This window comes from Chiloscyllium plagiosum, unplaced genomic scaffold, assembly GCF_037043375.1.
Source record: "Chiloscyllium plagiosum isolate Xiang-an unplaced genomic scaffold, Cpla_swu_hap1 HiC_scaffold_26, whole genome shotgun sequence".
NCBI classification, from domain to species: Eukaryota; Metazoa; Chordata; class Chondrichthyes; order Orectolobiformes; family Hemiscylliidae; genus Chiloscyllium; species Chiloscyllium plagiosum.
Window position 1 is genome coordinate 14,629,389 of NW_028270164.1, and position 22,331 is coordinate 14,651,719.

The 22,331-nt window shown below is 43.1% G+C and overlaps 1 protein-coding gene across 1 annotated transcript in view; it reads right to left on the reverse strand.

Moving 5' to 3' along the window:
* Window positions 1–16,728, reverse strand: part of LOC122563087 (S-adenosylhomocysteine hydrolase-like protein 1) — a 97,357-nt gene extending 80,629 nt beyond the window's left edge. The window contains exon 1 of the mRNA XM_043716500.2: window positions 16,407–16,728. Coding sequence (XP_043572435.1) covers window positions 16,407–16,646 — 240 coding nt within the window. The 5' untranslated portion in view covers window positions 16,647–16,728. The remainder of the gene's footprint in view (window positions 1–16,406) is intronic.
* Between the last annotated feature and the right edge of the window lie 5,603 nt (window positions 16,729–22,331).

A 22,331-nucleotide genomic window follows, 5' to 3' on the forward strand; every position in this document is an offset into this window, starting at 1 on the left:
GGCCCCACATACACCATTTCCATTTGGTGCAGAAAGGGCTGCAAAGAAAAGCGAGCATCCCAATCTTCTGAATGGCCACTATATCTATTCTCAGCACAGAGATGCAGGAGGGGTTTGATGTTTTGCCCATCACTTGCCAGCAAAAGCACCTTCACCCATTCCCACCTTCTTATGAGCAATTAGGGATGGGCAATAGATGCTGGCCTATCAGTGATGTTTGGATCCCATAAATAAAGATGAAATGCACCAGGTCACTGGGCTCAGGCAGTAGAGGATGTAGCTCCAGTCACCCATACCTCAAGTCTATAAAAAGATTTAACTTTTACAATGTAATAAAAGCTGTACCCAATCTCCTGAGGTTTAATAGCCCTGGGAGCCAGATTCCTGCTGGCATTACCCTCAGTGAATTCGGTCTTGTGATTTTTTTTCCCCACCTCTCCTTGATAATTCTGATTGTTAGCATGTTCATTATCACTGTATTTCACTCAAATGGCCATGAGGCTGAGATTTATTATTCAACACTGAATCCTGCCTTATTCATTTGCAACAGTGAATTCTAAACTCACATGAAACAAAAAGAAGAGGGATGTTTGCATTAAGGAGACCTTGATCCACTTGTATATATTTTGCCATATCAAAGTCTAAATAATCGCCAGGGTGAAACAATGCTTCTTATCTTAAGCTCATAAAAAGCACCCTTTGCTCCACTATTGCAAGATTTCCATTTATGAAGGATATCTACCGTTAAAGCAGTGATAATGCACTCATGAAGCAACAGCATTAAATTAACTTATGTTGAGATTGTCCAAAATTTGAACAAAAGCAAAATACCATGGCCTAAGAATCCTGCAAGTGCTCAGCACATCAGGCAACATTTCTGTGGAGATAAAATTAATTTTATTTCAAATTGATTAGCTATTATCAGAACTGGAAACATGACCAGAGATGTATTTTTGGAAACAGACGAGAACAACAGGGAGGGACAAGTGTCAGACAAGGATGAAAGCCAAATATTGCTGCTAGGCAAATGCAAATACTAAAGAGTTGATAAAAGAAATTTTAAAAAAGCAATTGAAAATGAAAAGCAGAATCATTACCAATGTCTGCTGTTCAGAAAAATCTTGAACATTGGCTCAAACCTGAAATTGTTGAACTCATGTTGAGCTCCAAAGACTGAAGTGCCTAATCACAAGAGCTGCTGTTCCACAAAGTTCAACTTAGCCTCATTAGAACTCTCGAGGAGACGAAGTACAGAGGTGGTCAGAGGGAGACTGGTACAGAAAATTAAAAGCCAAGCAAGTCAAGGAGATGGCCTTATGGTACTATCATGCGACTGGTGATCTGGAGACTCCAGTCCTGTTTCAGGAACCTGGGTTCAAATCCCACCACAGATGGTATATTTGAATCCAATAAAAATCTGAAATTAAGAGTCTAATGATAACATAAAACCATTGCCAATTGTCAGGAGAAACCCATCTGATCCACCCTCCCTTAGGAAAGAAAACTATTGTCCTAATCTGGTCTGGCTACATGTGACTCCAGACAATGTGATTGACTCTTAGCTGGGCAATTAGGAATGGGCAATGAATACTGGCTTTGCCAGTAGGGCCCACATCCTGTGAATGTTTTTATTTAAAAAGCAGCAGCTTAATGTCATGCTCAAAGACCAACCCCTCCACAATGCCCTTGTTCATTCTTCAATCACTGCACACAAGTGTTCCGGCCCATTCCTTGCTAACTCCCTGGGCATGCCAAGAAATATCCCCTCCAAGAAGATGAGGATGTGTTTGCTGGGGTATTATGTTTGAAAAGAAGCCCCAAAATACTTCTTCCAGGTGAAGCAGAAATTTACATGAACATCTTTCAATTTGGAACACCCTGTTCAGTGCTTCTAATATACAGCAGAATCCTATGTCACCTGTGGAGAGTTTGGTGGCAAGCATTCAACGCGATGAGCAGGAGCAGATAGGAGCTCTGCAACCTTCACACAGCACAGATTAGATCTGACCACCAAGATCCTGGATACCTGCACAAGATTCTGCACAGCACCGGGGACTCCAAACACATACTCCATTGACCACTCTGCTTGTGTACCTTATCACAGATCCCTTGTGTGTCTCCCCCCAATCAACTTTTGCTACTTCTACATTTGCTTAAAATGCATTTTCCATTTCTCTGTTTTCTTACTGCTCCTCTCCTCATGGATGCTGCCTGAGCAACTGATTATTTCCAGCATTTTCTGATTCCAGCTCAACAGACATCTCTCATTTTAGAGTCGGCAAAATTGGCAGAAGATAATTTGCATCAATTATGGGCAATATTTCACCAGGGTCCAGAAAATGAAAGGTCACTGTTCAAAATTCTACCATAACCAGAATCCTACAACACTTGGCTGTTTTAACATATTGTGCAAAATCACAGCAGAAAAATGTTTACACCTTTGGGCTCAGTGGTTAGCACTGCTGCCTCACAGCATCAGGGACCCGGATTTGATTCCCACCTCAGACAACTGTCTGTGTGGAGTTTGCACATTCTCCCAGTGTCTGCGTGGGTTTCCTCCAGGTGTTCCAGTTTCCTCCCACAATCCAAAGATGCGCAGGTTAGGTGTACTGGCCATGCTAAATAGCCCATACGTGTTAGGTGCATTAATTAGGGGTAAATATAGGGTAGGGGAGTGGGTCTCAGTAGGTTCAAAAGAACAGTGTGAAAGTGAGGACTGTAGACGCTGGAGACCAGAGTTGAAAAATGTGGTGCTGGAAAAACACAGCAGGCCAGGCAGCATTTGAGGTGCAGGAGAATTCCTTCCTGAAGCCCTTCTTCAGGAATCTGAATCAGGAACAGTGTGGCCTTGTTGGGTCAAATGGCCCGTTTCCATACTGTAGGAAATCTAATCTAATCATTCTCAACTAACTATTCAAGAACTCAAAGTTACAGATCAAACTTTCACCCCTCACTTACAGATAAAGATAATAGAGATTTCAAATTACTTCTTGATGCAATGATGTCTCTTTTTGGTTTGAAATTCTCCCATTTTGACCAATCTTACTATCACAATGAATTATTTATTCACAATTTACCTGGCTCACAATGACATTTATTCAATAAGATGCATACTTTTGATATTACTCCTCATCGCAGTCAGAAGCAGCCTATTATTCTGAAACTGTGACCCAACGTTCTCATGTCAACCCTCAAGCTTAGAAAACAAAATATACATGAATCATTGTTTTGAAGTACTTTTATAATTCACGTAATCATTTAGATTTCTGCCACGTTATCCAAACCTTCCAAAGATAGTCAGTGAATCCCCTCCTCTTATCCAACCCCCCAACCAACACACACTCCCTCCAAACACAAACACAAAGCACTCTTCTCAACCCCAGCCATTCCACACACACCCAAAACACTAATTAGCCCTCTAGTCCAGCCCACATTCCAATCCCAGAGATACAAACCTCTCTTCCCAATCTCTGCCTCTCCCACACACCAGCCCCTCTCCCCTTCCCCCATGTTGACATAGTTGTCAACGCCTGCAAAGTTAACCTGGGGTAAAGAGCATGTACAGCAGACAGATAGGAGCAGAAACACAACATAGGTAAAGGTCAAATAATCCACTCTGCTCATCCGCATGAATTCACGGTTTATTCAGTCAATGACTAAGTTACTTTTGCTTGCCTCTGGTCCCACTCAAACACCTCACTAGAAGTGGATTCTGATGTTCAATGTTGATTCATGCTCATTGTTCACCCTTGGCTGTTGAACTGCATTAATCTTGTGGAACCAGCACTAAGTAGCCTCTGTCTCAAGACTGGGCAGTCTCCTTTCCACAGTTCGTACTGCAGCCTTAAAGAAAGGGAGCTCATGACTCCAAATGTGACCATGCATCCCTCAGGGGTCACAACCAACAGTCTGGGGACGTCTGAATTCTTTCTAATGAGCTCTCCATTCCCTATTTCTCTAACATGCACCTTAAAACCCACATCACAAACCAAGCTTTTAGTTGGCCGGCCCTAATAGTTTTATACAGCTTGTGTCAAACTGTGTCTAATAATGCTAATTAAAAGCATTATATAAATTTATTTAACCAGTCAGAAACACCTCAAAGCTATCTGAATTTTGTTGGCAGAAATTCAAAGGCAGCAAAAGGAACAAATAGCAATTAAGGCTCATTTATTCACAGAAGTTTCTTAAGTTTTTCCAGACAAAGTAAATCACATGGATCATACATTAGATAGCTGAAGAGCTTGGTTTCAGTGTCAATCATAACCCCACATATTTTTCTATGAAAATGCTGATACAACATGACCTCATGCAAGTATGACATGTTTCATTTAAGTTAGTTGCATTGCCACTCAAATCTCACGTGCAAACGTTAGTAAGCAACTCCAATTGGATGTTCCAGCAATTTTCAAAAGCCTGTTTTCCATTCTAGTTTTAGACACCCAAAGCCTTTGTATCTTGTGTCAAAATCCCAATTTTGACAGGGATGATTATAAACTAGTATTGCAGAAATGCAAAGTTGTTTGTTAAGTGAGAGTTTCCTTCACTTTGATAAAATAAAATGAACTAATTCATTGCACATAAAGATACTACTGACAATTATGACACCTGCCTAGAAATGACAATCTACAAGAGAATGACATTATCACCTTGTTAATTAAAATGTTTATTTGCTGTATTCAAGCAAAATTTGAGGCCTCCTTAGTACCCTTTCACACCCAGTCTTGGAAGAACAATGTTATCAATTTCTAATACATGGTTCATACAACTGAAGTAGCTTGGAGTCTCTTACCCTTAAAGTTGGGGCCATGTTGAATTAAAGAGATTAACAGATTGAAAGGCAAGATCACAAAACAGTGGGTGGGCTTACTTAGCCAAAATACTGAAGATGTGACTCACAGGCTCTGGTGGAACAGTGACAGCATCCCTACCTCTAAGTGAGGAAGCCTAAACTCAAATCCCATCTGTTTCAGGGGTGTCTAATAACAGTTCTGAACAGGTTGATCTTGAAAGAATATTTTATAACAAGGTGTGACACCTGGAGAGCCCTTGTAGCACACTGGTAGTGTAGCTTTGTCTGAGCTAGAAGATCTAGGTTCAGATCCCTCCTGTCTCGGAGATGTGTCATAACACAGATGAATAGGTTGATTTTTTAAAAAGTCTGACACCTTCTATGTTTGCAGTAATGGTTATCCAGAAATACATTTTTATTTTTGAAGTTAAAGCTAAATTAGCACTACAAGTGTTCAATTACCCACATTGTAATTGAAGGATAATTTATCTAAAGGTTGGCTTGAAGACAGCCTAGAGAATGCTACCTTCTCATGAAGTCGATTGGAAGTGGCCTGGAAGGGTTCTCTAGTTTCAATTTATCTGGGTGTTTATGAAAAACATTAAAAGCAGTTTGGATCTCATGTGGCTTGTTGCTTATTAAAGAGGTTGCCAGAGTAAATGATAGTTTTGAACCATATGGAATGAGGCGGCAGTTTAACGTCAGTTTAAATTCCGAAAAGAAACAGAGCTGGAAGATTGTCTAGTTTAAGGCCATTGGAAAAACCTAGAGTGATCCTCCCAAGGAAATAAACAAGTGCATAGCTTTTATAGTTCTTCAAACTAATCAGAACAAGGAGCTGAGGCATGAACAGTCACATGATGTTAAAGCTTATCTCCAAGAATATCGAAATCTGCAGAATTCGTGAAAACAGTACAGCATATTTACAGATATTCCTACTTGAAGTCAATAACTTTAAGATTTATATATCTTATAAGAGAATCCTTGGTGGTCACAGTGCATTATCCAAACAGTCATCAATCATAATGTTAATAGTCCTTGCTTCATGTAATGCAATAATGTTTGTGCTTTGTTTGCAAAAGTGAAAACTCATGGTGTCGTTCTATAAGTTAAATAAAGGTGCTCAGTTTTCTATTAACAGTCCCTAAATAGATCCAAAAAAATGTATGCGTAAGCCATCATTGTGGAAGTTACTTGTTAACTGACTTACCACATTTCTTATTGAAACTTGCTTGTATGCACAATGCAACACAAACTATGAAAACTCAAACCGGTTTCAGACAATCCAACTTCTCTTAGCAGGTACGTCAAGGAAAAAAATAAAAGTACTTCAAAAAGTGAAAAACCAGTCAGGCATAGAGCGAATGCAGCAAAGGCTGACTAAACTGATAGCAGGGACCGGAAATAACAAGGTAAACCTCAAGGTTGAATTTATTGAAGCATACATACAATTACAGAATGTTTTCAGCACTGGAGGTGATCATTTGGTCCATTATTTCGATGCAAAGTCATTGAAAGAGAAACTTACCTCGTCCCACTCTCCTGATCTTCCTTCATAGCCCTGAAAAGTATACATTTTCGAAAGTGACAACTGAATTTGCCACCAACATAAAGGCAATGCAGTCCATTTCCTAAGCACTTGCTACAGAAAGATTTTCTTCACTTTGCCACTGGTTTGCTTGCCAATCACACTGGAACTTTCAGCCAACATCCCCAAATCCTCCATTACCACCCTTTATCCGGTATGACCAGCAAGGCAGGTCTACCAGAGGGAGAGGTAAGAGTGTGCCCTGGGAGCCCTCAACCTTAGAAAGGTCAAACATCTGCAAGAAAGCTTCTTACAGATGTTGGTCTATCACACCCCTTCAAGTGATGAATCAGTACTCGACATTTAACCCCACTTTCGTGAAAATCAAAGAGTAACGAGAGCACAAAATGTACTCTGGATAGGGACATTAATCCTCAGTAGGACTACCCAGGTATCATTAATACTGAGTTAGTCCTGAAAGACGCAGCTGGTCATTCTGGGCCTGTGCAGGTGATTAGAGAATTAACACAAAAAAAGAAAAAAATCCAAAGCTATTTTATAGGTATATTAATGGCAAGAGAATAATCAGGAAAGAGTAAAGCACATTGGCAATGAGGAAAGCCTGAGACTACAAGATGATTACACGCAAGCTAGTCAGATGCTCTGAAAGTCGATAGTGTGGTGTTGGAAAGGCACAGGAAGTCAGACAGCATCCGAGGAGGAGAATTTATGTTTTGGGCAAGCGCCTCTGAAAGTGGCAAATGGAATTTAATCCTAGAAAGTGTAAGATGATAGATTTAGATCGACTAACAAAGGAACATGAATACATGTTGAATTGTAAATCCTTAAAAAGTATGGAAGATCTGAAGGAATTGGCGTGCACATCCATAGATCCTTGAAGGCATTAGGACTAGTCGATAAACCGGCTAAGAAAGCATACTTGATTAAACAAGGCATTGAATACAAAATCAAGGAGTTTATGATGAAGCTACGCATAATATCAGTTGGCCACAGCTAGAGTATTGTATGCAGTTCTGGTCACCACACTGAGACAAGGATGCAAGGGTAAGGGTGCAGGAAGGATTAACCAGGATATTGCCTTGGCTGGAACAATTCAGCTCTGAAGGGAGACTAGATAACTCAGGGTTGATTTCTTATGAGTAAAGAGAGCTGAGGGGGCATCTGATTGAGGTGAACAAAATTCTGAAGAGCATAGACAAGGTAGATAGGGAGAATGTTTTCTCGTCAATAACCGGGGGCACAATTTCTAAGGTAAGGAACAAGAATTTTAAAGGGAATTTGAGGAAACCTTTTTTTTTTGTTTAACACAGAGGACTATGGCTAACTGGAACTCAGTACCTAATAGGGTGATTGAGGTAAGAACCCTAAAAATAGTTAAGTATTATTTAGATCAACACCCAAAACACCATAGCGTACAAAACTACGAACGAAGAGCTGGAAAATTGAAATTGAATGGATGGACATTTGATAATCAACACAAACACTGATAGGCTGAAGGACCTCTTTCTGTGCTGCAAAAGCTCTGACTCTGAGGTCACTGACCTCATCCTCATCGATTTATCTGTTGGGAATGCAAATGTACATGACAGCAATGGTAGGAGTGGTCACCATGCTTTTGACACCTGTGGCAGCTCATTCCATACATGCACCACTCTCTATGAAAATGTTGGTGTGTATGGAATAAGCTGCCAGAGGAAGTGGTGGAGGCTGACATAATTACAACATTTAAAATATATCTTGATGGGTACATGAATAGGAAGGATTTAGAGGGATATGGGCCAAATGTTGGCAAATGGGACTAGATTAATTTAGGATATCTGGTCAGCACTGACAAGTCGGACCAAAGGGTCAGTTCCCATGCTGTACAATTCTATGATACTCTCCTGTGTTGAGAGATTCGACCACTGTGCTATATGGCTTAGAACCTAAAGATGCAGCAGCTAAGAACTAGACAATGTAAGGCTGAAACTTCGACCCTCATGCTTGGGCATAGGCTTCAAGCCAGGGACCAAGCCTGATTCGAGGAAGAGTGAAAGAGAGTATGGAAGAAGCTGCACCAGGCATATCTAATATAATACAAATCTGGTGAAGTTACTGTAGAGCACATACATGCCAAACAGCAGGAATAGCATGCTATGGGAACAACGACAAGCAATTCCACAAAAGAAGGTTGCTTCGTAACTGTCCCTTTCGTCAAACTGTGGTAGATTCCAATATGACAATGCAAAAAAAAAAAAAAGAGATTTGCAACCAACTTTAGCCAAACATGACAAGTGGATGATCCATCAGTGCATCAATCATGGCTCAGTACTTAACACACTCACTTCAAAGTCATAAACTTGTGTGTTCAAGTCTTATTCCAGGTCTCAACAATAAAAACCAACTATGACATTCTGTGGCAACAATGAGTGAAAGTCACACTGTCGGAGGTGACATCTCTCTGATGTTACAGTCAGATTTGATTTGCTTTCTTAGATGGACATTGAAATATTGGGACTTTTCTAAGGATAGGGGAGTTAACAAAAAACAGATGTGGCCATCATAATTTTGCTTGTAGGAGTTTTTTGTATGGAAACTAGCTGCAGTCTTTCCTACATTACAACAGCAACTACACTTCTGAAAGTATTTTGTTGAGTATGATTGACTTTGAGGCATCGGGTAGCCATGAAAGACCTTCTATAAGTACTTGTCTACTTTTGTTTCAAATCACAACCTCCTCCTGAAGTTCCAAAAGTCAATTTAATACATCAATAAAGGAAATTAACAGTAGTTTAATAAAACCTGCAGGACACCCCAACAATTTCCCAGCAGTGGTGCTGATTTATAGGCTCCTTAAATCAGCCAATGCCACTAGCTGGCTATTTCAAAATAGCTACAATGCTGCCATCTACCCAATAACGTGTAAAATTGTCCAGGTTCCGCCTATCCATGAATAGCAGATCAAGCTCAATCCAACCAAATACCACTCAGTTAGACTACACTGAATCAGCAAAGAAATAAAAGAAAATGCTTTCAAATGATACTTACTCAAGAAAACCCGCTCATTCATGTGGAGAGATTTACAAGCCATCATTTCTCCAGATCCCATTACAAAAAGGATAAAGAGCTAAATTTCAGGGGTGAGGTGAGATGACAGTGTCTTCTAACAAGTTCAAGACGGCATTCAAATGAATGCGACATCAAAACGTCCTTGTAAAACTTAATTTATGGAAAATCAATGGAAATCTCTCCACAGACACAAGGAAGATCAGCTTCAGTTGTTGTTGGAGGCCAACCTACACTGAGGGCTCCTCAGAAAAGTGATTAAGGCTCAATCATCTTTGACTGCTTCGATTACATTCTCTCCATCCTAAGATAAGAAATGGTGATGCTCCCTGATGACGACACAGCATTCATAACTCCTCAGACACTACAGCAGTCCATGCCCACAAGCAGCAAGGCATGGACAATATTCAGGCTTGATTTGAATGTTAGGTGGAATGTGCACCCTGCAAAAACCAGCCACTGACCACTTCCAATAGGAAGAGATTCTGATCATTTCCACCTAGCACTCAACCACACCATCAGCACTGGATTCCCCACCAGTAATGTCCAGTGTGATCACTAAAGACCTGGGGACCACCTTAGCTGGATCAGCTACATACTTATACAGTGGTTACAAAGCAGGTTCGAGACTCAATTTCAGCAGCATGTAATTCACCTCTTAACTCCTCAAAACCTGATCCACACTTACAACTCAGAAGAGACCTGGAACACTCTCCGACATTAGCTGAAGTACAGTTCCAATACTCAAAGCGTATCATCCAAAAGCTAAAAGCCACTTCACTGGCCCTCCATTCACCATTTTAAACATTTATGTTCCAGCTGTAAACCAAAGCTGCATTGCAGCAGTTTGCCAATGATTTAATAGTACATCTAAAACTTGTTGACCTCTACCACCTAGAAAGTCAAGGACACCAGACATATGGGAATACACTCCACCAAAGTCCCTCCAAATCATGCACTACCTGACTTGGAAATATGGATGTTGTTTCATTGCCGTTGAATCAAAATCCTTCAACTCCTTATCCAACAACTCCTAGTCAGTACCTTTACCTCGTAGACTACAAATGATTCAACACAAAAGCTCACTACCCCCTCCTCAAGGACAATTAGCTTGGGGAATAAATGCTATCCTTGCCAACGAAGCCTACATCCCATTATGGAACAAAACACTAACAATTCCAAAAAGGCCAAATGCATACACTTTTAAGAATTGAACATAAAATTCCACCAAGGACATAAAGACTAACTCAGCTGAAATAGCAAAACAAAAATACAACTCCAAGACTCTGGTGCACAGGAATGAAGCAAATTCAGCTGGCAATAAAAATAAAAAGCAGTCCTATACAATGTTTGTCTTGATTACATTCACTGTTTTATGAATAAACCCAAGCAAAAGACCAAAGTACAAGATGTGATACATCAAAAGTTGAAATTAGTAGATCAGATGAATAAGTTAAGAACTAGCAATAGGAAGTGGTAACAATGAAAGTAAATAAGTTGAAATCAACAGAATTCTTTCATTTTATCTGGAAAGGATTAAGACACAAGTTTCAAGAAGGTTAGAATATAACAGCAGACATGTACTGCTAAGGTTGCATAAGGCTCTGGCCAGACCACATTTAGAATACCAATTTTGGGTCCCTATCAAGAAAGGATTTGCTGACTTTGGAGAAGGTCTACGAGGATGGTCCCAAGGATGAATGGCTTCTCATATGAGGGACGATTAAGGATCGAGATTGTACTTGACAGAATTTAGAAGGATGAGGGGGAATCTCAAAGAAACTTACATAAACCCGAGAAACCTAGATAGAGTGGATATAGAGAAGATGTTTCCATAGGAGGGGGGACTAGGACCCGAAGTTGTCTCAAAGTGAAGGGACAACCCTTTAGAACTGAGATAAGGAGGAATTTCTTCAGCCCGAGGGTACTGAATCTGTGGAACTGTTTGCTGCAGAAGTTTGTTGAGGCCAAGTTATTGAGCACATCTAAACATAGATAAGTACGTTCTTGATCTGTAAGGAATCGAATGTTACAGGGAGAAGGCAGGAGATTGGGATTGAGAAGCACATCAGCCATGATTGACAAGCAGAGTCGATGTGATGGGCCAATAGCCGTAAATCTGCTCCTATCTCTTATGTTCTGAACATCTCTGCTGGTCACAAAAATAATTTGCAAGAGCATGTCAAATAATATAACAAATGGATTTAATACTCCTGTTCAAAAACAGGACACTGTCTTTTGTTCTAAGATCTTTTTCAAGGGCTGCAGGCATAGCTCACGAGGCCAGCATTTGTTCCTAAACTCTAAGTGCTTTTGAGAAGGAGGTGCTAGTGAACACCATCTTCTTGAACTGTTATGTGTGATATGTACATCCACAGTGCTGTCAGTCAAGTGGTGTTCCACAAGGGTCAGTGTTAGGACCACAACTCTTACCGTTATACATTAATAATCTAGATGAAAGAACTGAGGGCACTCTGGCCATGTTTGCAGATAATACAAAGATAGGTAGAGGGACAGGTAGCATTTAGGAGGCAGGGAGGCTGGAAAAGGATTTAGACATGTTAGAAGAGTGTGCAAGGAAGTGGCAGATGGAATACAATGAGCGAAAGTATGAGGTCATGCACTTTGGTAGGAAGAATAAAGACATGGACTATTTTCTAGATGGGGAGAAAATTCAAAAATCTGAAGTGCAAAGGGACTTGGGAGTTCTAGTCCAGGATTCTTTCAAGGTAAACTTGCAGGTTGAATCAGTAGTTAGGGAGTCAAATAAAATGAAGGCATTTATTTTAAGACGACGAGAATATAAAAGTAGGGACGTACTTGAGGCTTTGTAAAGCTCTGATCAAACCACATTTAGAGTATTGTGAGCAACTTTGCATCCCATATCTCGGGAAGGATGTACTGGCCCTGGAGCAGGTCCAGGGGAGGTTCACAAGAACAATCCCAGGAATGAAAGACTTAAAATATGAGGAATGTTTGAGGACACTGGGTCTATTCTCGATGGAGTTTAGAAGGATGAGGGGGGATCTAATTGAAACATACAAAATACTGAACAGCCTATATAGAGTGGACACTGGGAAGATGTTTCCATTGGTAGGAGAGACTAGGACCTGAGATCACTGCCTTAGAGTAAAGGAAATACTTGTTAGAACAGAGATAAGGTGAAACTTCTTCTGCCAGAGAGTGGTGAATCTATGAAACCCATTGCCACAGAAGGCTGGAGGCCAGGTCATTGAGTATATTCAAGACAGAGATAAATAGGTGTTTGATTGTCATGGGGTTTAAGGCTTACAGGGAGAAATCAGGAGAATGGTTTCTCAAAACCAATCAGCCATGAATGAATGGTGGAGCAGACCCAATGTGTCGAATGGCCTAATTTTTGACTCTATAGCTCATGGTCTAGTCAGGTTGTTCCAGGCTTCCGGCACCATGGCACGAAGGGACAGTAATCTAGTTCTAAGTCAAGATGGCGTGTGGCTTCGAAGGGAACTTGGAATTTGCATGCAAACTGCAGCAGACACACAATATGGCAACAGACCATTCAGTCCAACTATTCCATGCAACCATGTTCCCAATCTAAACTAGCCCCATTTGCTTGCATTGGCCCATACCCTTCCAAACCTTTCCTATTCATGTAGTTATCCAAACATCTTTTAAAAATAACAACTGTATCTGCATCTACACTTCCTCTGAAGGTTCAATCTCCACATGAATCACTACGTAAGAAAAAGTGACCCCTCATGCCCTCTTTAAAACTTTCTTCTCTCACCTTAAAAATATGCCTCTAGTTTTGAACTCTCCTACCATAGAGAAAAAGCCCTTCCTTTCCAACTTATCTATGCCCCATCGTGATTTTATAAACCTCTATAAAGGTCACTCCTCATCCACTTAAGCTCCAGCTAAAAATCCAAGCCTATTTTTATCATGCAAACCTTTCATTCTCAGAAATATCCTGGTAAATCTTTTCTGAACCCTCTCTAGTTTAACAACAACATTCCTAAAACAGGGAAAGCAGAACTGCACACAGTACTCCAGAAAGGGCCTCACCAACACCCTGTGCAACCTCAACACGACATCCCAACTCCTATATTCAACGGTCTGAAAATGAAGGCAAGCATGTTAAACACCAAAACCACCCTGCCTGTGACACAAATTTCAAAGAATTTCATACCCTCACGCCTCAGTCTGTGTTCTACAACACCATCCAAGGCCCTACCATTAATCTTGCCATTGTTTGTTCCATCAAAATGCATTATCGCACATTTATCCAAATTAAACTCCATCTGCCACTACTCAGCCCATTAACCCAATTGATCAAGATCTTTTTGTAATCTTAGATAACCTTCTTCACTGTCCACTACACCATCAAGTTTGCAGATGACACCAAAGTTAAGATGAGCAAGGCGGCCTTTGTGTGGAACCGCAGAAAGTGGAGGAGATACTAAATGAGTATTTTGCATCAGTATTTACTGTGGAAAAGGATTTGGAAGATGTAGACTGTAGGGAAATAGATGGTGACATCTTGCAAAATGTCCACATTACAGAGGTGGAAATGTTGGATATCTTGAAATGGTTAAAGGTGGATAAATCCCCAGGACCTGATCAAGTGTACCCGAGAACTCTGGGAAGCTAGAGAAGTGTATGCGGAGATATTTGTATCATCGATAGTCACAGGTGAGGTGCCGGAAGACTGGAGGTTGGCAAACGTGGTGCCACTGTTTAAGAAGGGCGGTAAAGACAAGCCAGGGAACTATAGACCGGTGAGCCTGACCTCTGTGGTGGGCAAGTTATTGGAGGGAATCTTGAGGGACACAATGTACAAGTATTTGGAAAGGCAAGGACTGATTCGGGATAGTCAACATGGCTTTGTTCGTGGGAAATCATGTCTCACAAACTTGATTGAGTTTTTTGAGGAAGTAACAAAGAGGATTAATGAGGACAGAGCAGTAAATGTGATCTATATGGACTTCAGCAAGGCGTTCGACAAGGTTCCCCATGGGAGACTGATTAGCCAGGCTAGATCTCACAGAATACAGGGAGAACTAGCCATTTGAATACAGAACTGGCTCAAAGGTAGAAGACAGAAAGTGGTGATGGTGGAGGATTGTTTTTCAGACTGGAGGCCTGTGACCAGTGGAATTCCACAAGGATCGGTGCTGGATCTTCTACTTTTTGTCATTTACATAAATGATTTGGATGCGAGCGTAAGAGGTACAGTTAGTAAGTTTGCAGGTGACACCAAAACTGGAGGGGTAGTGGATAGTGAAGAGGGTTACCTCAGATTACAACAGGATCTTGACCAGATGGGCCAGTGGGCTGAGAAGCGGCAGATGGCGTTTAATTCAGATAAATGTGAGGTGCTGCATTTTGGGAAAGCAAATCTTAGCAGGACTTATACACTTAATGGTAAGGTCCTCAGGAATGTTGCTGAACAAAGAGACCTTGGAGTGTAGGTTCATAGCTCCTGGAAAGTGGAGTTGCAGGTAGATAGGATAGTTTGGTATGCTTTCCTTTATTGGTCAGAGTATTGAGTACAGGAGTTGGGAGGTCATGTTGCGGCTGTACAGGACATTGGTTAGGTCACTGTTGGAATATTGTGTGCAATTCTGGTCTCCTTCCTATCGGAAAGATGTGAAACTTGAAAGGGTTTAGAAAAGATTTATAAAGATGTTGCCAGGATTGAAGGATTTGAGTTCCTGGATAAATAGGCAAAGTCTTTTCCCTGGGGTTGGGGAGTCCAGAACTAGAGGGCATAGGTTTAGGATGAGAGGGGAAATATGTAAAAGAGACTTCTGGGGCAACGTTTACGCACAGAGGGTGGTACGTGTATGGAATGAGCTGCCAGAGGACGTGGTGGAGGCTGGTACAATTGTAACATTTAAGAGGCATTTGGATGGGTATATGAATGGGAAGGGTTTGGAGGGATATTGGCCAGTTACTGGCAGGTGGGAATAGATTAGGTTGGGATATCTGGTCGGCATGGACGGGTTGGACCGAAGGGCGTGTTTCCATGCTGTACATCTCTATGCCTCATATTCTCATTCACATCGTTCACATAAATGACAAACAAAAGTGGACTGAATACTGATCCCTGTGGTACACTGCTGGTCACTAATCCAAAAATCCCTCCACCACCAGCATCAGTATCAAATGTTCAAGCCAATTTTTGCATCCGATTGACAAGCTCACCTTGAATCCTGTGTGATCTAACTTTAGATCGGTGGCTCAGTGGTTAGCACTGCTGCCTTGCAGTGCCAGTGACCCAGGTTCAATCCCAGCCTTGGGCGATTGTCTGTGTGGGTTTCCTCCCACACTCCAAAGATGTACAGGTCAGGTGAATTGGCTATGCCAAACTGGCCATAGAGATAGGTGCATGAGTAGGGGAATGGTTATGGGCGGGTTACTGTTTGGAGAGTCTGTATGGATTTGTTGGGCCAAAGTGTTTCCGCACTGTAGGTAATCTAATCTAATCTTTACTGATTAGTCTACAACACAGAACCTTGTCTTTCCTAAAGTCAAGCTCGAGGTACTGAAAAGGTCAGTCATTCACAACACGTTTCACAGTAGACAATCAGTCGCTCACACAGGCAGGAGAAGGAAACAGGGAATCAATATTACAATTACAGGTCATACCCTGGAATGTAAAACTTTCAAAACTCCAAACTAGGACTAGGGAGGGGCTTCCCCCGTTGTCAGCTCACTCACCAATTGGATCCCAACAATACTATTTGGAGTTGGGGGCGGGGGGGTGGGAGTAGAGACTAAAACCGCCCACCTTGAGGGGGAACAGAAACAGTGAGGGACGCAGGGAGATACACTGCACTTGCGCGGCCTCGCAGGGCACGCTGGGAGTTGTAGTACCAGCGTCGCGCCTCTTACGACAAAAGCGCTCCGTGGAAACTACACTCCCTTAACGCATGCGCAACTAGCTTCCCGGTCCGCTGGAGGAACCGATGATTTTAATTCTGCCCGTGACCGACCAACCGCCCCCCCCCGCCAATAAAAATCACACCGTCTCACCTTCTTCACGGGTTTATGCGACGCGACAGCACCTCCGTCGTTGTTGAAGACGACCAGAGAAGGTTCTTTCGGCGCTGCCGCCTTGCTGAGGGGGTACCTCTCGGTGTCAGCCTTGGTTTTCTCGCCGCTCTGCGCTCGCTCGGCGTTGGCGTTCTCCTTCACCTCCTTGGCCTTCAGAGCCTCCCTCACGTCCTTGGTCTCCACCGGCTCGGGGGCTCCCTTCTTCAGCAGTTCGGCCATCGTCGTCTCTCCCGGCACTAGCAGCACAACTCAGCCGCCGACTTTCCAGCTCCGTTTGACTCGAGTGCGGGGGCTGGCGCAGTGACGAAGGGGGACAGCCTGGAGTGTTGACGTTAAAGGACGGCCCGCCCCCACTTCCCTGTACGCCTGCCCCGCCCCCTTCTCGTGCCTGCCCCGCCCCGCCCCGTCTATTGTCCCGCCCACTTCGATGCATGCCCCGCCCCCTTCTCGTGCCTGCCTGCCCCGTCTATTGTCCCGCCCACTTCGATGCATGCCCCGCCCCCTTCTCGTGCCTGCCCTGCCCCGTCTATTGTCCCGCCCACTTCGATGCATGCCCCGCCCCCTTCTCGTGCCTGCCCTGCCCCGTCTATTGTCCCGCCCACTTCGGTGCATGCCCCGCCCCCACCTGTTTGCGCACCGTCCCTGCAGCGCAACCCTTGCCCCGCCCCGTCATTCACCCCGCCCCTTCGATACCAGCCCCGCCCCATTCCGCGCAATCCCCGCCCCCTCGTACGTGCCCCGCCCCCCCTCAAGTATTTCCCACGCCCCTCAGAAAATGGCCATTCAGCCCTTCTCTTCCAGCATGCTCCAGCATTCAACATGATCCTGGCTGCTCATCAGACTTTGGTAGCCTGTTCTCACTTTTGAATTGGAGATGCTGGTGTTGGACTGGGGTGTACAAAGTTAAAAATCACACAACACCAGTTTATAGTCCAACAGGTTTAATTGGAAGCACTAGCTTTCGGAGCGACGCTCCTGTACAACCACCTGACGAAGGAGCAGAGCTCCAAAAGCTAGTGCTTCCAATTAAACCTGTTGGACTATGACCTGGTGTTGTGATTTTTTTTTTAACTCCCTTTCAAAGTAACTCCACAAAAGCCGGTATCCCATCACCAAATCAGCCTTTATTGGCACATGATGACTCTCTTGACACTGATCCAGCTCTGAGTGAACAAAACCTCTGACACAAAAACAGAAGTCGCTGGAAAGGTTCAGCAGGTCTGGCACCATCTGCAACGAGAAATCAGTGAACATTTCAGGTCCAGTGACCCTTCTGAGAACGGTTCTCCAGACCCAAAATGTGAACTCTGATTTGTCTTCACAGATGCCAGACCTGCTAAGCTTTTCCAGCAACTTCTGTTTTTGTTTCCAATTTACAGCATCCATCTTTTGGTTTTCAAAATCATAGAATCTCTACAGTGTGGAAACAGGGCATTTGGCCCGACAAATGCACATCTATCCAGACTCATTCCCCTACTATCCCTACATTTCCCCTGACTAATGCACCTAACCTCCTCATCTCTGAACAGATTAGATTCGCTTCAGTGTGGAAACAGGGCCTTTGAACCAACAAGTTCACACCGACTCTCTGAAGAGCAACCCACCCAGCCCCATTCCCCTACATTTACCCCTGACTAATGCACCTAACACTATGGGCAATTTAGCATAGCCAATTCACCTCACCTGCACATCTTTGGACTGTGGGAGGAAACCAGAGCACCCAGAGGAAACCCAGTCACAGGGAGAATGTGCAAACTCCACACAGACAGTTGCCCGATGTGGGAATTGAACCTGGGTCCCTGGTGCTGTGAGGCAGCAGTGCTAACCACTGAGCCAACGTGCTGCCCAGCACTATGGGCAATTTAGCATAGCCAATTCACCTAACCTGCACATTTTTGGACTATAGAAGGAAATTTAAGAAGATTAAAAAAAAACTCATGCCCTGAAGAAAACCATCACTCTCACTTAGCAAAGTCTTGTGTCTGCCATTGTCATCCTGATGCCATTTCACTACACACCCACCCCTCCTCCCCCACCCCCCCATCGCCGCCATCCCAAGATGTGGGAAGGTCAGATTTAACCTATTGCAGAATCTTCTCCCTATTAGCAACTCTGCTGGGTCTATCCCTATAGTTGCATGAGGGGTGGTCTTATAATCAAATAGGAATCGGGATAGTTTGGTATCTAGTGACTATTGTAGACTATTTCTTTAAACCTGCCCTCAAAGTTTGAACTGCTCTTTCTGCCACACCATTGGATGATGGATTGTAAGGAGCTAAACTCACATGATGAATATCATTTGACTTCAGGAAATTTCCTACTGGTAAACGATGGCCTGTTGTCTGCGACCAATATTTCCAGGATTCCATGTTTTGCAAAAGATGCTCGCAGCTTTTCTATCACTGTCCCCATGTTTGATGAATGAACTCTATGCACATCCAACCACTTTACGTGTGCATCCAAAATGACTGAGAACATAGAGCCCATGAAAGGATCTGCATAGTCGACATATATCTTGGTCCAGGGTTTACCTGACCATTCCCATGAATATGGGGGAGCTGCTGGCAGTAATAGAACATAGAACAATACAGCGTAGAATAGGCCCTTCGGCCCTCGATGTTGCGCCGACATATTTGTCCTTGTTCGCACAGCGGGCACTGCCCACCAATGTGGCTAAGTCTGTATCCAATCCCGGCCACCAGACAAAACCTCTCACCAACATTTCCATTTTGGAAACCCCTGGATGACCCTGGTGGAGATCAGCGGTATCTAGCAGTGACCTTAGCTCAAGATAATCACTTTTGCTCCCCATACTAATAAGCCATCCACTACTGTGCAACAGTCCCTCCAGGTCCAAAAACATTTCAATTCTGGTTTTGATGGCCCTTTGGTTTCCCCCATCAGCACCAGCTGTTTCAGATATGCCAGGGCCAGATCTTGCTGCATTCAAAGTATGATATTGTCAGCTGTGACAGGAAGAGTGTCAAAAGATTTAAAATTATTATGGCCTGTTTCAGTGGCAGTACCACCAGGTGGTGTATCTGTCAGCGGTAGGCAGCTCAATATATCCACATTTGCTACTTGCTCCCAGTATTGCCGACCCTGGCCCACTTAGGTCTCTTGGATTGCCTGGAACATACATTTTTTTCCCTTCTAGTGTTAGGTCAATTAGTCAGAGGGAAATGGATCTGGGTGGGTTACTCTTCAGAGGGTCGGTGTGGACTGGTTGGGCCGAAGGGCCTGTTTCCACACTGTAGGGAATCTAATATAATCTAATCTAAAACGTACATCCACCTGGGAGAAACATCTAAGGTCTATGTCCAAGTTCTTGAAGTGCTCATTACTGTCTTCCCGGTTATTAGTGCATCATTTAGATAAATGGCAAATTGGGGTAGACCTTATAAAATGTTGTCTAGCATCCGCTGAAAAAAATTGTGCAGACTGATGATACTCTTTTCAGGTAAGAATAAATTATGTTTTGCTCAATGTCGATGCATCAAATTGCATCTGTAACACAGCACTTCACATTTACCTTTAAAATAAGAAACAGTTAGGGGGTTGTGGTTCCTTTATGAGGTTATAACTCATATCATCGTTGTATAAATTCTGTGGTGAATTGAGAGATGTGTGGAGTACTCACTTAAGTGTGCATATATTCAATTTCTGTACTGCTGCTTAACTGCAGTTGTGTCTCCTTAAACATAATATTACTTATAGAGTCACCAGTGCTGTGATGATCTTTTATGACTTGTTTCTTCACAGTATACAACAATGAAAACTCTCGATTCCTGTTCATTGACCCCTTTTGTGCTTCCAACATTTTAATAAAGCTAGGCTGATGATTCACACACATTGAGTACAGAGAAAGTCATAGAAGCAATTGTATATTCTGCTCTATAAATAGTATTTCAGTCTTGTATGTTCAAGATGGTGGTGCCAGCCCAGTAGGTAGTATTCAAGCTGAGCCTGTCCACTGCAGGCCAGCCACATTGTTTTTCTCTCGCTCTCTTCTTTTTGTCTTTTTTTCTTTTTCTTTCCTTCATCTTCCTGATGGCATGGGTAGGCCAGGGCAGTGTTGGCGGAGTTTACTGGCTTCATAGGCCTGATGTGAGGACTCCTGGAATGGGGTTAGAGTATCACCTGCAGCAATGATTTGGAGCCGCCAGTGTTGGACTGGTGTGTACAAAGTTAAAAATCATACAACACCAGGTTATAGTCCAACAGGTTTATTTAGAAGCACTAGCTTTCGGAGCGCTGCTCCTTCATCGGGTGATTGTGGAGACTAAGATTGTAAGCCATCAAACTGACCATGGACTACTCTACTATCTGTCTCATTCTTGGACACATGCATCTCCATCAAGGAAGGTCACCTCAGCACCTCACTCTACCGCAAACCCACAGATAACCTCATGATCTACAGTTCTCCAGCTTCCACCCGAAACATATTAAAACAGCCATCCCCTACGGACAGGATCTGTTCAGATGAGGAGGAATGTGACAGGCACTTGGAAGTACTTAGGGATGCCCTCATAAGAACAGGGTACGATGCTCAACTCATTGACCACCAGTTCTGACGTGCCGCAGTGAGGAACCATAATGACCTCCTCAGGAGACAGATATGAGCTGCACCCGACAGGGTACTCTTCGTTGTCCAGTACTTCTCGCAGCCTGCAACACATTATCAATGAGGATGAGCACCTCGTCAAGACCTTCCCCACACCTCCACTTCTCACCTTTAAACAGCCACCAAACCTCAAACAGATCATTGTTCGTAGCAAACTACCCGGCTTTCAGGACAATACCATACAACCTTGTCATGGTAGACGCTGCAAGACGTGTCAGAGTGTTAAGACCATAAGACATAGGAGTGGAAGTAAGGCCATTCAGCCCATCGAGTCAACTCCGCCATTCAATCATGGCTGATGGGCATTTCAACTCCACTTACCCGCATTCTCCCCGTAGCCCTTAATGTTGACATGGATACCACCATTACATGTGGGGACATCTCCCACCATGTATGTGGCAGGTACTCATGTGACTCAGCCAGCATTGTCTATCTCATATGCTGCAGGCAAGGATGCCCTGAGGCATGGTACATTGGCGAGACCAAACAGAGGCTACGGCAACGGATGAATGGACACCGCACAACAATCAATATACAGGAGTGTTCCCTCCCAGTCGGAGAACACTTCAGCGGTCCGGGACATTCGATCTCGGACCTTCGGGTGACAATCCTCAATGGTGGACTTCAGGACAGGCTGATAGCTAAGTTCAGTACCCATGGGGATGGCCTCAACCGGGACCTTGGGTTCATGTCACACTACAGGTAACCCCACTGTACGACACACACACTCAGACCCGCTCTCATATGCTCACAAATTTCCCACACAAACCCTCTCATAGACACTCATAATCCCTCCCAACACACACTCACATACACATAAGTTTGTGGGGTGAATTTGTACTTGCAGAATTACATTTTACTTTGCTCAAAAATGGCATAAATCCATTTAAGATTCTATAAATCCATTTTTTAGATTAGAATCATTCTGACCATTGTGGCATAGACAGCCTCACAAGGAACTAACACCTTCAAGATCTTAGCTTGGCCGAAATGATACCAATTGTTACAGTTCACTTGAGAATGTAACTTCTAAAAAAAGTTTGGCAATTTGCATATGTAAGAACTGAAACCAACATGGTCATTCTAAAAGATGAGAGACTTAACAAACAGTCCGGGTCTTTTTCAATATATAATTTCAGTTACATCACACTGTAAGCTTTTGCTATAAACTCTGTGTCTTACAATCTTATTCTCCACAATCACCTGATGAAGGAGCAGCGCTCTGAAAGCTAGTGCTTCCAAATAAACCTGTTGGATTATAACCTGGTGTTGTGTGATTT